The 14,811-nt window shown below is 36.5% G+C and overlaps 1 protein-coding gene across 2 annotated transcripts; it reads right to left on the reverse strand.

Annotated features, from left to right (window-relative positions):
* Positions 1–2,353: 2,353 nt before the first annotated feature.
* On the reverse strand, positions 2,354–14,639 carry LOC149959702 (beta-keto L-gulonate decarboxylase-like). Of its 2 annotated transcripts, none has more exons than XM_090166518.1 (8): positions 14,405–14,639; positions 9,389–9,487; positions 7,949–8,022; positions 7,069–7,170; positions 4,252–4,407; positions 3,743–3,895; positions 3,477–3,590; positions 2,354–2,608 (listed from the first exon to the last, which is right to left on the reverse strand). In XM_090166518.1, exons 1-8 carry the CDS (start codon positions 14,457–14,459, stop codon positions 2,435–2,437), a joined length of 927 nt encoding a protein of 308 aa, XP_090022644.1. In that variant the 5' UTR covers positions 14,460–14,639; the 3' UTR covers positions 2,354–2,434. The 2 variants fall into 2 exon arrangements, with proteins under 2 accessions (XP_090022644.1, XP_090022645.1); XM_090166519.1 differs by lacking the exon at positions 14,405–14,639 and adding an exon at positions 10,409–10,478.
* Positions 14,640–14,811: the final 172 nt, after the last annotated feature.

Raw genomic sequence — 14,811 nt, forward strand, 5'->3', positions numbered from 1 at the left:
CCATTCGTCGAGATCTCGAAGTTCGAAATCTAGTTTTCGATCGAAAATTGGATTTCGAATATTTACAGAATAGGCCCCCTGGTCCCGCGTAACCATGGCAACCGAAATCGTAATTGTAATTCTAGCAGTTTTATTCCCAATTCAATGGTCATATCTTGCTTAAGTAACACCATAGACATAATTATCATAATTGACGGATTTTGAAATGACGTTTTAGCGCGCGACACTACTGGTACATGTCTTGGGCACACAGCCTTCTTTGCGTGCTTTTTTGACCATAACAGTATTTTCACGCGCAAAATGAATTTTAAAAGTCGTCAATTATCTATAATTATTATGTCTTTGAGTAACACTCTTTTTTATCATACGGACCATAGATTTCGTGGTATTTAGTGATGAAGAATATAGTAACTTGTTTAATATTTAATTTTAAAAATATAGTCACTCGGACTTAATCACTTAGAGTCACGATATTTTTGGTCTTGAAAAAGTAGATTGTTTAATAGCAAAGATAATATAATTATGTCTATACCTCTTACCCTAGATTTGAAATCACATTCTTGCGCGTAGTCAACAACGTTTACCCACTTCCTGGCCCCATGGCCGTGCAGTGACATTTCGAACCCCGGGGCAAATTATGTCATCGCGTGCCCTTGTAACTGATAATACCAAAAGTAAATAGGGGGAGAAAGTCTATCACTGCCTTCAGATTTTACCTTCCACCATGCTTGACACCCTTTTTAAAGAGCTAGTGATCACGTTATATTTCTAACCAATAAGGATAGCACATTACGCGCGAAGTAGTGCATTTGTGGTATTCCGGTCCGCGCTCAAGTTGAAAATTTTGAATTTTATTCCCTGGCAACCATGTCACCGCCTAGCAATTTCAAATAGTCTCTCTGTCAAATGCTGACCATTATTTCCTTCGATAACGGTTGATTTTAATTCATAATTACTATATCAATTGTAAAATAAACAAAAAAAAGCTCGTAGCTATAGCTATTATTTCGGTTAAACTCGCAAATTGTTAGGCCTTAACATCGTAGATTTACCAATTAGTCCCGATCTCTGCTCTTAGATGGCGCCACGCTCTCCACGATTGAAGTGAGCGTTATTCTAGTTACGTTTTATTTCTTTTCAAAAGTCGTGTTATTATTTTTTAAATGTCGCATTTTAGTTTCTATCATATATCTACTTTATTTAGGAACCAAATTAACCAAATTATCGAAAGCAAAAGTTTAACATTCACGTATTTCATAGAGAACTATTTTTCATCGTGGCGGAGTACAACCGATACCTTTGTGTCCCTGTAAAGAGGCGAGGGGGAAGTCATTTCCGAAGCCAAAAATTTTTACTCCTCAAATAAAACGTCGTGCGGTTGGACAAAAGTGCAAGACTTTCTTTCCCTATTTACTTTTGATAATACAGCTGGCAATGATAGAGTAGACATTTGCTTTAAGACTAGTATTTTAGACTTTAATGAGGAAGGGGGATTCCCTTCAAGGTTAAACGCGGAACAGGTGCGAACGAACGCTGACGAACATCTAATTGGCGCAGGAGTGCATATCGTAGTAACTTCTATTTCATCCCCCCGGCGCAGAAAACGATGCGCAAAGGTGATATTGTGTAGGATTTAGCCATATTTTAGTGGAGAAACATGTTTTACTTTATTTAACCCAGTTTTATCGCAAATTTACTCTGTTTCTTGCGGAAAAAATTACGTGATATTTGCCGAAACCCCCCCTCTCCTCCACGTGAGATTCGGTGAGATTCACCTCGACCCCCTCCCTCCCCTAAACGCCTCACGTAATTTATGGACGTTCCCTTGCCTGAGCAAGTCACAAGTGGAGTACCTGAATCCAAACTTCATTATATTTTAGATTGGGTCTGAAAGACTCCAGGCCCCTCATGCATCTTTTTCTCATTGTTAAGCACACACCAGTGCCTTTTTTGTGACTGGGAAAAATTCAACAATGATGCTCAAGGCAGTGGCGTACCTGAGAACTCAGAGGCCCCTCCCCCCCTCGCAAAAATCTCTATTAGGCCCCCCATTTTAATTTTTTATAGTTAGCGGGGGCCCCCCCGAAACTCTAGGACCCCCGCAGCGCGGGCCCTGCGGACCATCAGCTACGCCACTGGCTCAAGGATCATCTCAATATAGTCATGCTCCCTAACTAAAAATAAATACGTTCTTGTTAGTAGCTTGTCTTTAGTAGCTGAAGTATATAGATGTACAAGAGGTTATTACCACAAAATTTATTTTCCCTTTAATAGCGTAGAGTTATGGGAAAGATCATCGGTTTTAAACTGAAAGTAACGAAAACCATTCCATAAAAAGTAATACAGTTGGGCAGAGGAATAAACTAAAATTTATAACAATGAAAGTACAAGATTTTTGAAGAGATACATCATTCCAACTTTCCAAATAGATTGTTCAGTCCCTGCCAATGTTATGAGTTTCCGATGGAGGATCAATACGATAAATATATTCAGCAACATTGAAGTATCCGTGATATTCAACTTCATCAGGGGTAACATCACAATGATAATGACCTCCTTCTCCATGAGTGCTAAAGCAGTGTGTGTGTTCAACCCTCAAATCCAAACCCTGAAAAAGTAAAATTATTTCGAATTTAACCAAAATTATTCTTTTGGGAATTTTTTAAATAAATCAATACAGAGGTAGTTTGTACCCAGAAATGTATCAAGGCAAGCCTGTACCCACTGGTTCAAATAGTTTCCCCAAAAAGTAGGGAGCTGTTGGCTCACGTGGCATGAAGGGCAGTGGCGGACTGGGTCTAATATTTTGGGCTGCCAGAAGACAAAGGGCCCCAGCTTTAACAACTATAACGCTATCATGTTTGAGGGTCCCACTTCATGAACGGTCCCTGGGGCCCACCTGCCATCGGGCAGGTTTACTCTATGGCCAGTCCGCCACTGATGAAGGGCTTACCACCACCCTCTTGCTCACTAGATTTAAAGGCGTTAAAAAGTCGCTAGATATGACTTGTGCCTTGGGTATTAGTCTAGCTGATTATTATTATTATTATTATTAAAAGAGTGGAAACCCCTGTCACTTATGTTTAGGGGTAGTTTTATACACTAAATTTATCATATCCCAAAAAAGCCGTACAACTTTTACTTTTTATTTCATTTACTATTCTGAAATACATATTTTAAATGGCTTAGAGATAATTATATAGGGACTTTAATAAGACCAGGAATCCATACCTCAACCTAGGAATGGTTATCCTGCCATATCTCATACCCCCTGTGGTAAAAGAACCATTTTGAACCCACATCTCAACCATGATCAAGACAGATATCATGCAGTTGTGATAATCATTCCGAAATTGCATTTTGGATTTCTGATAAGACTGGAAATTAGTTAAAAAACTTGAGGGAGGAAAGTGCAATAACTTGAAGATACTAGATTTCTTTCTCATTTTGTTTATTGAACAATTAAGATTGCTTACTGGGTCCTTGGATATGCAAGTACTCAAACAAATTATGGGCGCAGTGACATTGAAAAACTTCAACCAATTTTCAACATCTTGATCACTTTTTAAAGGTGTCTCTGAGAAATTTGGCTGGAATAACAAATTTTAGATTAATACTTCTACAAATTGTAACTTTGATGGTTAAAGATCATAGAAAGTTCAATAAAACACAAAGTGACCATTTATATTGCTTTTCAATTAATAGATTAAAATAAGATACAAATACAAAAAGTTTGTTGTACCATGACGTGTACTTTGACTTTTCCTTTCTCAACAAGGAACACTCCTCCCAATCCAACTGGTTTTTCGCCATAATGATCTTGGACGGTTTCTCTGATCAATGATACCAAGTTCTTAGATTTTTCATTGCGTTTCTTTGCCACTACTTTGATAACCTACAATAAAAAAGACAATCACCGGTTGTGGGTACCTATCAGAATGACCGTTGTTCAAAAACCAACTTCATATTATTTACCAGATTTGTACTGAATGTAAATCCCCCCAAAAATTGTTTTTTACACTAAACAAAGGTTTAATGTTTAAAGGGCAACGCAAGTGAGCTGGCAAAATGTGTGTAAAGTCAATAAAGTGCGAAATTTACGGTTGACTCTGCCCGCCACTGCCAAGGCCGAGTGAGGGGTTGGGGGGGATGACAAGCAAGCTGCTTTTTCTTTTTTGCCAGCTCGCTTGCGTTGCCCTTTAACAAACCCTAAATAGAGATTGAATTTGCTTGGGAACAAAAACCACTTACAGGTCCTCGGAGTCCGTCAGAAACAAAAACGTTTGCTAAGAGGCTCATTTCTGTGCAGGAGTCAAGTTGTACCATTTCCATGCATCCATCTTCCAGAATTTTAACTCTATGTGACTTGTTTATAAGGTTTTGGCCAGCTTTCAAATTTGGAATGAGCTATTGAAAAAGACAATTGGATATAATAAGACTACACCTATACTATATAAAATAGGTGTTGTCATTAAACCACAAACAAAAAACACTTAAGTAATTGTAAAAAATGTTGATGACAGGGTGACCAGGGAAAGTCTAAAATAGGAATTTTAGAGGCGTATTATAGGAAAATATAGGACACTTAATAGGAAAATATAGGAAAAAGAATAAGGTTATTATTGTATATCAGTAATTCGGTATACTTTGACTCGAATCACCTAGAATATTGAGAATTTTTAATACACTGCTTTCTTGCATTATTGGGATTTACAAGGCCCGTACATTTCAAGATTTTGTTCGAAAGTGGCAGTGTTTTCACTAGATGTTTTAAGACACGTACAAAAAAGCTCTTTCATTTTCCAAAGACCTTGAAATTATTAGGAAAATAGGTGAAAATAAAGGAATTTATAGGACCGGCATTAAAAATATAGGAAAATATATTAAGTCTGGTCACCCTGTGATGCCAAAGTACCCTTGCCATTCCTGGAATATCAACAGTAAACAGTACCCAACGTAGATCAAGATTGCATTTATTTCTACTTAGGGAAAATGACTATGTTCAAATGATTTTTAGAGTGGCTCACAACCCACCTCGTGCTCTTGATTTCTATAGTGGAAAAGAACTTATTCCCTTCAAAAATATCAAATAAGCCTGGTATCTCATTGATTCCCTAAAAAACATACATCTATGATGCAACTGAAACACATGACAGTGACTTTTTCCTTCCCATCTCTCATGCTGGGGGGAAAATAGTCTATGCTGCCCATCAATCATATCAACATAAACTTTAACATGAATAAGTATAAACAAATATAAATATAAATTTTCTTTGCTATACCATAAGGTAAATCTTAGTAATAAAATTGTGGTTTAGTACATGATGGTACTTTTTAATATAGTGTCAGACAATAATACTCAAATTTCTTATATGGTGTTTCATTATTATTTAAGAAAAACACCAAACAAAAATGGAATTTGCTCATCCATTCTTAATAGTGCCATCAAGTATCTTTTGGTTAAAAATTATCTGTATCAGATCTATGTAAAGATTTTTCTATATAAATTTTACCGGGAAAGTTTTTTTTCTCAATGCTGGAAACTATCATTTTTAGATGGTTTTTGTTGTCATGATTCAAATTTAGACCAATACCACCACATGACTGAACATTTCATATCTGATTTGATAACTATTGTGCTGTGTACGTAGTTATAAGAATTGTGAATATTTTTAATTATTGGTGAATTTCATCTTCTACACATGTAATATAACCAAGAATGTATTGAAGTTACTAAGAATATTTCAGCATAGCATTAGCCCCTGGTACCATCCTCACAGCTTTTGTGGAGAAAGTTCGTCTGCATTTAAGGGGCATTCAAAGTCATACCATATAGCAAACTTGAATGGGAAAGCAGACGAATTTAAGCTACAAAGGCTGCGAGGATGGGAATCAGAATCCTGCTGTAGTCCAATATTCTTAGTAACTTCAATACATTCTTGATATAACAATGTCAGAGAGATTGGCTTAAGTGTAAAAACCTCTAAGAATAGCTTAGTACTTTGAGAGGTATAGCTTACTTATAAGAATGTATTAAAATAAATTTTTATATAAGTTTGGGGGGGAGGGATAATTTTTTTTATTCCATGTGTGAAAACAATTCTAGCCCTTTAAATTATTTCCTCCTCAATTCTCCTATATTGATATTTCAGCCCGCTCAAGTGCACATTCCGTGCAACATTATTATTATTGTTGTTATTATTATTATTATTATGGGTTGGGTGGTTGGGTCTAGGAAGTTTCCTACTTTGCGAGGCACGCTCTGCACATAGGACTCTCACTGATGCCAGTCAGATGAAGATTTCTATTAGGCTGGCAGCTAGGAGCAACAAACACAAGGAGAACTCAGCTAGCCTTTAAACACGCTAACGAAGGGTTGTGTACGAATTTCATTGGACGAGCGTCACGAGCCTTTACGCTGAACGTTTTACGGGTGGGGGAAGACAATTTCCGAATTTTCCCCTTCCAACGGCAGCAGGCGCTAAAGCATCTACCCAATGAAAAACGTACACAAGAAAATCCACGACTTTTGACGGGTTGTGTTCTCCTTGTGTGGGGTGTTGTGTTTGTTGCTCCTAGCTGGCGGTGACCTAAGAGAAGGCCCATAACCACCCTGATACCACTCTTTTCTTAGAAGGCCTAGAGATAAAATCCTTGGCCTGCTTCCGTCTCATGCCAAAGCTTGACCTGTCTCATTGGATATTGTAAAAGCAGGTTCTGCACCAAAGAACCTAATCTCCGCACCCTCCTGGGCCTTTTCATTACCATGATACCCCCTATGAAAAGGCGCCCAATAGAGTTGAACCCTATTATAGGTGCCCAGTTCAGAAAGGAGATCCAAACAGCTGAGAGCGAGCTTACAAGTGATACTAAACTGATTAAGAGCCTTAAGGGCAGCCTGGCTGTCTGAGAAAATTTGAACAGTCTTACCCCAATACTTCTTCTTCAGACAGAAGTATACACAGAAGCAAATGGCTGAAATCTGTCTGTGAAAAACCGTGGCAAAAACATCAAGGCTCTTAAAAAGCCATCCATGTAACATACAAAATACTTGAATTTTTAACTTACTTCACTGTTGATGCCCACAACTCGATGTGGACCAGCTCCAGCTCCGATGATAAACCCTTCAGGTAGGTCTATTTTCTTTGCTATGTCTTGGAAGTTGTATACCTTAAGAAATATAAATTATACATTTGTGTTGAGGGAACATGCTGAAGTTTATATTAGCCTATTGCATATAGTTTCTCAATTGAGAGTAAGAATTTTGAATGATGCACCACTATTAATGAATAAGATATATGACGTCACTCAGTAGCGGCGCTAAGGTTTTTTCACAGGTGGGCTAGTCATTTTGTGGTCCCTAAGAATGTTGTAACCCTTACAACTGTAGTGACCCTTATAAATATTCCAGGAAGCGAAAAGAGCAAGGTGGTTTCATTTTGCGGCTCTCGTCGTGTTTACTGGACCACCTACTGACCTTGTATTGGACCTGGAGGGGACACGTGCATTCCCTAAATTCCCTTAAGCTTTTCTTTCTATTGTCCATTCATCTTTCTCTCAATTTTTGATCGTTTCCTCCCGAATCTATGCGTTTATGGTCTAATATCTTCTTGAGTAAACCAATTGATTTTGAAAGATTTTTTTTCCAGAAAAACGTTTCTTGGCTATAAAACAAATTTCTAGAGATAAAGAAAATTCATAAATTCAAATATGTGGCTTCTTAATTATAAAGATGTGGCCCCTTCAGAAATTGAGTTCTGTTAAAGCCCACTTCAGCCCACCCTTAGCGCCGCTACAGCGTAACTCCTCTACACATATCCAATTATGTCAATTATCAGATGCTCATCAATGGAATAAAATGTTGAAAATTTTTTTTTGGTCCATTGTGTGATAATTTAAGAAAATAATTTGCTTATCCCAGCAAGATTCCCATTATATTAGAACTTACCTTATCTGGCTGATATAAAGGCACAAGATAAGGTACACCACCAATATCCGCCAACCTGGTGCTGCCACATAATCCTTAAAAATAAAACCAGAATTTCAGTAAAACCTGAAATTAAGTCTAGGTTCTTCCATTAATTGCAAGCTACAAATGCCAATTTTCAATACTTTTTAAAGATATAAGTCAATTATTCGATTCAACCTTTATTTTTCAAACATTGGGCTTGATATCTTTTACTAAAATGTGATAATATGTTAATGAATTCACAACATTATACAGTAGCTCTCCTCTTACATTGTTAGAGGTACCATGGTTTGCCTTTGACCAGTTATCTCAAACCAAACCTTGACTTTTTGTGGCTTTCAACCATAATGCCACGCAGGTAGCTTTGAACCCGTTATATATTCCCAAACTCAATGTTTGAACCAAGCCATTAGAATACACGATGGGTGGGTTCAGCACTATAGAACCCAACCTCCACACTTCCATGGCCTCTTTCTCTTCAGGCAAATTATGTCATCGCAGGCCTTTCTGACTGAAGCTTCCTGGGTGCTGCAATGTGTCCCTACAGTAGGAGGCCCCAAAGAAGAGTCCTGGTGTTCCATTTTACATCACCCTCCCCCCCCCCCCCCGTCTCTGTACCACCCAATTGCATGTTTCTCATTATTATGATGTCCTCTATAAAGTACTTTGTATAGTGCCTAGTTTGGAAGGGAGATTCAACCAGCAGTAAAACAGTTTAGAAAGTTGGCTTAGTTAAGATTTCGATAACCTTGTCCCGGTACTTTTTAAGTAGAAAGTCAACTCAAAAGTAAAGATCAGAAAATTGTGCCTTGAAAACAGTGGCAAAAGATACCAATTAAGGCTTAATTAGAAGCCAAACTTCCCACTTTCGCTATCAGTGACCAAGACAATTTTAATTGCCTTTAGTTCAAAGATTCTCTTCCCAGTCTTGTCATTCCAACTTGGAAAGTAAACACTAAACCTTTTATCAAAGTAACTGACCAAAATATTGTCGAAATTATAGCAATAGCTCAGCTTTAATTATATTTTCCCTATTCATCCGAATCATTCTCAGTGTTCACACTCTGATAGCAATCTTGAAAATTTTGTCTATGAGCCACAAAGAAATGGGTATAACAATAATGAAGCATATATTCCTTGCGAGACAGCTAACTAGCTAGCTCGCTAGCTCTGTTTTAAATGTTGCGAGAATCACATGCTTCAGAAATGTCTGGCGAGACCAAGATTTTTTAGACGACAACAGCTATGGCTAAAACTGGATCCTCCCTGTCCACATAAGTAGCACTTAAAAACTAAAAGCTATACAATAATTTCCATAAATTATCTTCTGATTATACTTCATTAATTTTAGTATTTTTACATCTTCTTGGCCTAGAGCAGAAGTTTCATACTTTAGAGTATAATTTCGTTATGTATTACCTTTAGCAGCTAAATGAAATGGCTCCTTCTCCAAATCAGGGCACTCTGTTACAGTCACAGACACATGCTGAAAATGACTTTTTAAACCCTTCTCTATGACTAAAGATAAAAGATAAAAGAATATTATTAAAATATAAGCTAAGCAGCAATGAATAAAAATTTGCTGTTCCATCCATGTATTAAAATTCAACATATTACACTCAGCAAATTACTGAAATGAGGTACCAGTGGTAAAAATAATGGCCCTGAAAAAAAAGGTCCCCTAAATAGTTTTTGAAAAAAATCCTCATGATAAGAAAAGACACAAAAACCAGTTTTACAAGTGGGCCACTGAGATCTTAGAAATGCCAGTAGAGCACAACTTTGAAAACTATAGTATATCATACGAAAAATTTTAAACAAATTTAATCCTTATATTATTTTGCATAATTGAATTGGCAGCCTTAATAAATTTAAAACCCATTAATTTATTGATTGTGGATTAGTAGAAGGATATTATAAGTTCAGCGATGGTCCCAAGCTTTGCCACAATGACTATTCTATTGTTTCTAAGTAACCCATATTTTAAATCACACATTTTTCATAAATGGGTGATAATTTTCAGCACGTTAATTGAAATGTTATTTGATAATTATTTCAAAGGTCAGTTTGAACTTGAAACAATTATGACAATCCTTCCTTGTTAACAGAATTTAACCAAAGTTATGAAATCAAGTGACTAATATCTTGGACTTTGTTTCGGTTTGATAAGTTCAGAGCTTTTAAACACTCCTCAAAAGCGATTTACAACTATACGCTTATTTCTTTCATTGGTAAATTGTAGTGTTAAAATGGTGGAAGTGGTTTAATTGACATGAGCCAGTCACTGGAATATCAAGCGCAATTATTTTTGCATGGTGAAATTTTGTTTTTTCTTACAATAAGGTGGTAGAGCATATTTCTAATTGGATACACAGTATAACACTTTCTATAGTTTTAATGCTAATTTTCTTACTGAATCTTTTTTTAACACAGACTCACTTGCCAAGCTCCAACTGTGAATTGCAAACAAACTGTGTAAGTTCATTATAATCATTAGTGGTAATCTATTTTATCTTGGGCATATTTTGACACTAGTGGATGGTGCTAAACTAAACCTAGAAAATTTGTTAAGTGGTAGTTTTCCCTACTTGTCATACTTACACAGATAGTCCACTAAAAACATTTTTTTCAAGAAATTTTAAAATTTCTATGGAAAATTCCTTGTGCAGGGGGACATTTACTAGTGTAAAATTGAATGACCTTGAACCATGTCTTCAAGGTCATTAAAAAACTATCTCGAGAACTGTTGGGTTTACAGATTTGGTTCCAATTAGAAAGTTGTTACTCGCCATGTTATTAGTTCTAATAACTTTGATTTGAGCAAATCAGAAGCCGATAAATTGAAGATTAATGAATTCAGTGTTTGATAATAAAATAATCTGATTAGTTTTGATGTGACTAAATCAAATAAATACTGAATAGTTTACGTTTCAATTATACCACCGTCAGCTACGATACATGCTTGAGCTTGTTTAACGACGGAGTTCAATCATTCTAAAACTTGTTGTCATGACAAGCAATCTTACAGAAATTGGGTTCAATTCATTAACCTTCAATTTATCGGCTTCTGATTGGTCAAATCCAAGTTATTTGAATTAATAATATGGCAAGCAACAACTTTCTAACTGGAACCAAATCCGTAAACCCAGGCCATGGCATAGGGCAGATCGGGCAAATGCCCGATGGGCCAGTCTGGCCAAAAGACCGTACTTTGACACATGTAGTGTTTTTGTGGAAAGTAGGGGGCTGATGTCTCTAAAATGCCCGGGCCTGCGTAAACCCAACAGTTCTTGATATCGTTTTGAAAGACCTTGAAGACACATTTAAATTTACACTAATAAATGTCCCTCTGCACGAGATATTTGAAATTTAAAAAAAAAAAACGTTTTTCAGTTATTTATTATTTTTCGTTTTTTAGTGGACACCCTGTATAAATTATGTTACTTATGATACTAGTTTTTTAACTTTTCAGATCACCTTGAGGACTGAGTTCAAGATCATCCAAAATGTTATTTTACCAAGTCCCTCATCATGGTTAATGTTACCTCAAAATCTAAATCTTAAATATTCAAGGTCTTTTAGTATTTCTGTACTGACCAGCTTGTTTTTCATTATAAAACATTCGACATCTTGTTAGTTGGTTTCAAACAGTAAAATCATTGGGACTAATATTGTGATTGCAATCACCTTTCCAATTTAAAATGATATTCTAAACCAAATAATTAAATTATTTTATTTTTAAATGAAAAATGACCCCTATATGAAGAAAATGCCCTGAAAATATCAATATCCTAAAATCAGTGTCAAAGGGACTTGGCAGCATAACAGTAACAGTACCTTTGACTATGGCCGCTATGCTGTTTTTTCCCCATTTGGAAAAAGCATGGGTGACGTATTATATACGTCATGCAAAAGTCCCTATAAGCTCAGGCTAAATAACCTTAAGAATTAGATTTTTCTCAAATAAAGCACTAATTAAATTCCATGGGTGTTTCCATAAAATAATTAAAGTATTAAATGTTTTTCTCTTAAAGGGAATATAACCTCTGGTATTTCTGTCGCGTTGGAGGTTCTATTAGGGAATAGAACCTCCAACGCGTTCTTTATGGAAGACCCCAAAAATTTCCTTTATTCCCTTCACAATCAACGATTATCAGCGCCGCAAGTGTGAAAAGCCATGGGAGGCATCGGAAAATATTGGAACCCTCGGAGGGCGACAGAAATACCAGAGGTTATATTCCCTTTAAGCTTTTTAGTACATACAGGATGGATTCCTTTTACATATTATAGGTGGTTTCTTTTCGCTTGTTCCGGGATTTCGGAGTAGGGAAAGAACAGTTACGCTATGACGTCATTTTACTCCGATTCTGAGTCGGAGTAAAAACGTTTTTCCAAAATGGCGGCATGTGGCTTTTTAAAGGGAATAGAACCTCCAACGCGTTCTTTATGGAAGACCCCATCAATTTCCTTTATTCCCTTCACAATCAGCGATTATCAGCGCCGCAAGTGTGAAAAGCTATGGGAGGCAGCGGACAATATTGGAACCCTCGGAGGGCGACAGAAATACCAGAGGTTATATTCCCTTTAAGCAGATAAATTCTGGCTAGCAGACGACAAAATTCGATTTGCTCTCTTTAGTCTTTACACCTTCATTTCAGAATCGGTCAGAATCCCATTTTATTTTCAATACACCAATTCGCATATTACATACAGGGAAACAAACCTTTAGAAACCGCCATCGAGTATAAAATTTTAATTTCGTATTTCTACACTAGATGACACCAGGGTGGATATTTTGGCACAAAATTAAAAAAAAAATTATATTTATTATATAATTTAAGTGCTATTTCAAGCTGAAAGTTTATATGAAATATTTTAGAAAGTATAGTTATACAAAATTTCAGCTTTTAAATAACCACAATTTAAATTAGACTTTCGCTGATATTATCATTTTTGTTATTTCGGATTGTAAACTGATGGCGCCATCTAGTAACAAGTAGATTATTAAAAATGTACACACAATGGCGGTACCCCTGTAAAAGGGGCTTCTCCCTTCTTATACGCGTATTAGTGTATTGGGAAAATTTCCATTTGTTGTTGTCAAAAACATTTTTCGTTGCCATGGCAAAACAGTTACCCATTGAATAAATTTCCTTTAGGATTTTATCCAGTTACATGAAGGTCTACCAATCCCCCGAGTTTGAACAAAATCGGTGGGTTACACTTCGGGATGTCTCCTTGTTAGTCCAAGAACAGGCGAAAAGAAACCACCTTTTATAGGCCCGCGCGTTTCGCGCGTAGACTACAAATTCCAAAATCTTTAGCGACTCAAGCGCGCGCTCTCTATCTTCGATAACTATAGCCAAAAGTGTATAATATTTATATATATAAGTGTTACAGATCCTATTCTTCACATGCAAAAGTTTTACTGAGAGCTATTCACAAGACAGACTGCATAACGGGCTTCGTCACCGTTTTGCGTCCCCTTATACTAACGTGTTACTTGTAGCTTTTGACAGCGAGGGGGATTTTTTTCTTTTTCTGATGACGTCACTCCATTACTAGCTCTCAGTAAAATATTCCTCAAAGTGACATACTTATGGAACATAATATAGACTTATGATATAGCTAGTAACGTTGAAAAAAAAAACATTTACACGTTACCTCCCAAATTTTATAGAAACACCAATTTGAATATTTTATCAAATGGTTTCGAAAAAAAGAAATATGAGCAATAATTTAAGAAAAAAAGCTTTATATGTTTAAAAAAAATTAAGCTAAACCATGTTTTAATTAAATACAGGAGCGAAAATGTACATATGACTGCCATAACATATATGCCTGGGGTAAAAATCAACGAAAAAGTTCAGATATTAGTTGAAATTGAAAACAATTCGTAAGTTCACAACCGTACGAAGAACACACGGCTCGAGAGCAGAGAGCAGGTACTGCTTGAACATTTCCGAAAGGTCCCAGAACCGGTTCCCGCGAGCGAATAGTTTAAGTTAGAACGATTCGAGAATTTTTTTTCGGACTCATCGAACGGTTCCGGGCTTTAATAGTTTTCACCTAATTATTGCTTTCACGGTGTCGTCTGCAGTCAAGGTTAGTAAATTTTAGGCTATAAAAGGTTGCCTCGATACGCTGTGGTTGCTAAGGGCTAAGGTTGGTAACTTCGTTGCTAACGAACATCGTGATGTCACTGAGATGAGATCCTATTGAAAATCAATGGGATCTCATCTGGGTGACGTCAGAAACAGACGAATTTTTGAGGCAATCCAAAAATTCTTTCAAACCGTTTCTCGATCGAGACCCCGTTGGTCTGCAGCAACAAATAAAAAAGTAAGGTAAGGCCAATCAGCGATTCAGCGATTAATCGAGGTTGGCCATGGCCAGAGGTTAGGGAACAATCATGATTGATTCATAAACACTTACTTGATGATAATTCTTCCAAAGGTGGCACATGTAACTTCGCTTTTGAAACTGCCATAGCTTTGCAATCTTCAAATAGTACTACTTGGCAATTACTTAGTACAAATAATTGCAGGTTTTAAATTTGAAACTATTCAAAGAAGTTGGTCGAGGTGACTAGTTGAGACTCCAGAGCAGCTTCTGTGTTACGACGCTATAAGAGAAGCACTGTGATGGCCTTGAAAATATCATTTGTAAATACGAATGTACTTTGTCCTTAAAATTCTACCCGGGGAGTGAGATTATCTTGAGAGTGTTATGAAAGAATAATCAAAGAGAAAAATGTATATCTTTTATCACAGGGATTTTAGAGTATACATAGAGCGATTGTAGGACCACACACTTATTAAAAGGGAGGTTTTTGGGGGAGT

The sequence above is a fragment of the Leiobunum rupestre genome, chromosome 2, assembly GCF_980474605.1.
Source record: "Leiobunum rupestre chromosome 2, qqLeiRupe1.1.hap1, whole genome shotgun sequence".
Lineage (NCBI taxonomy): Eukaryota > Metazoa > Arthropoda > Arachnida > Opiliones > Sclerosomatidae > Leiobunum > Leiobunum rupestre.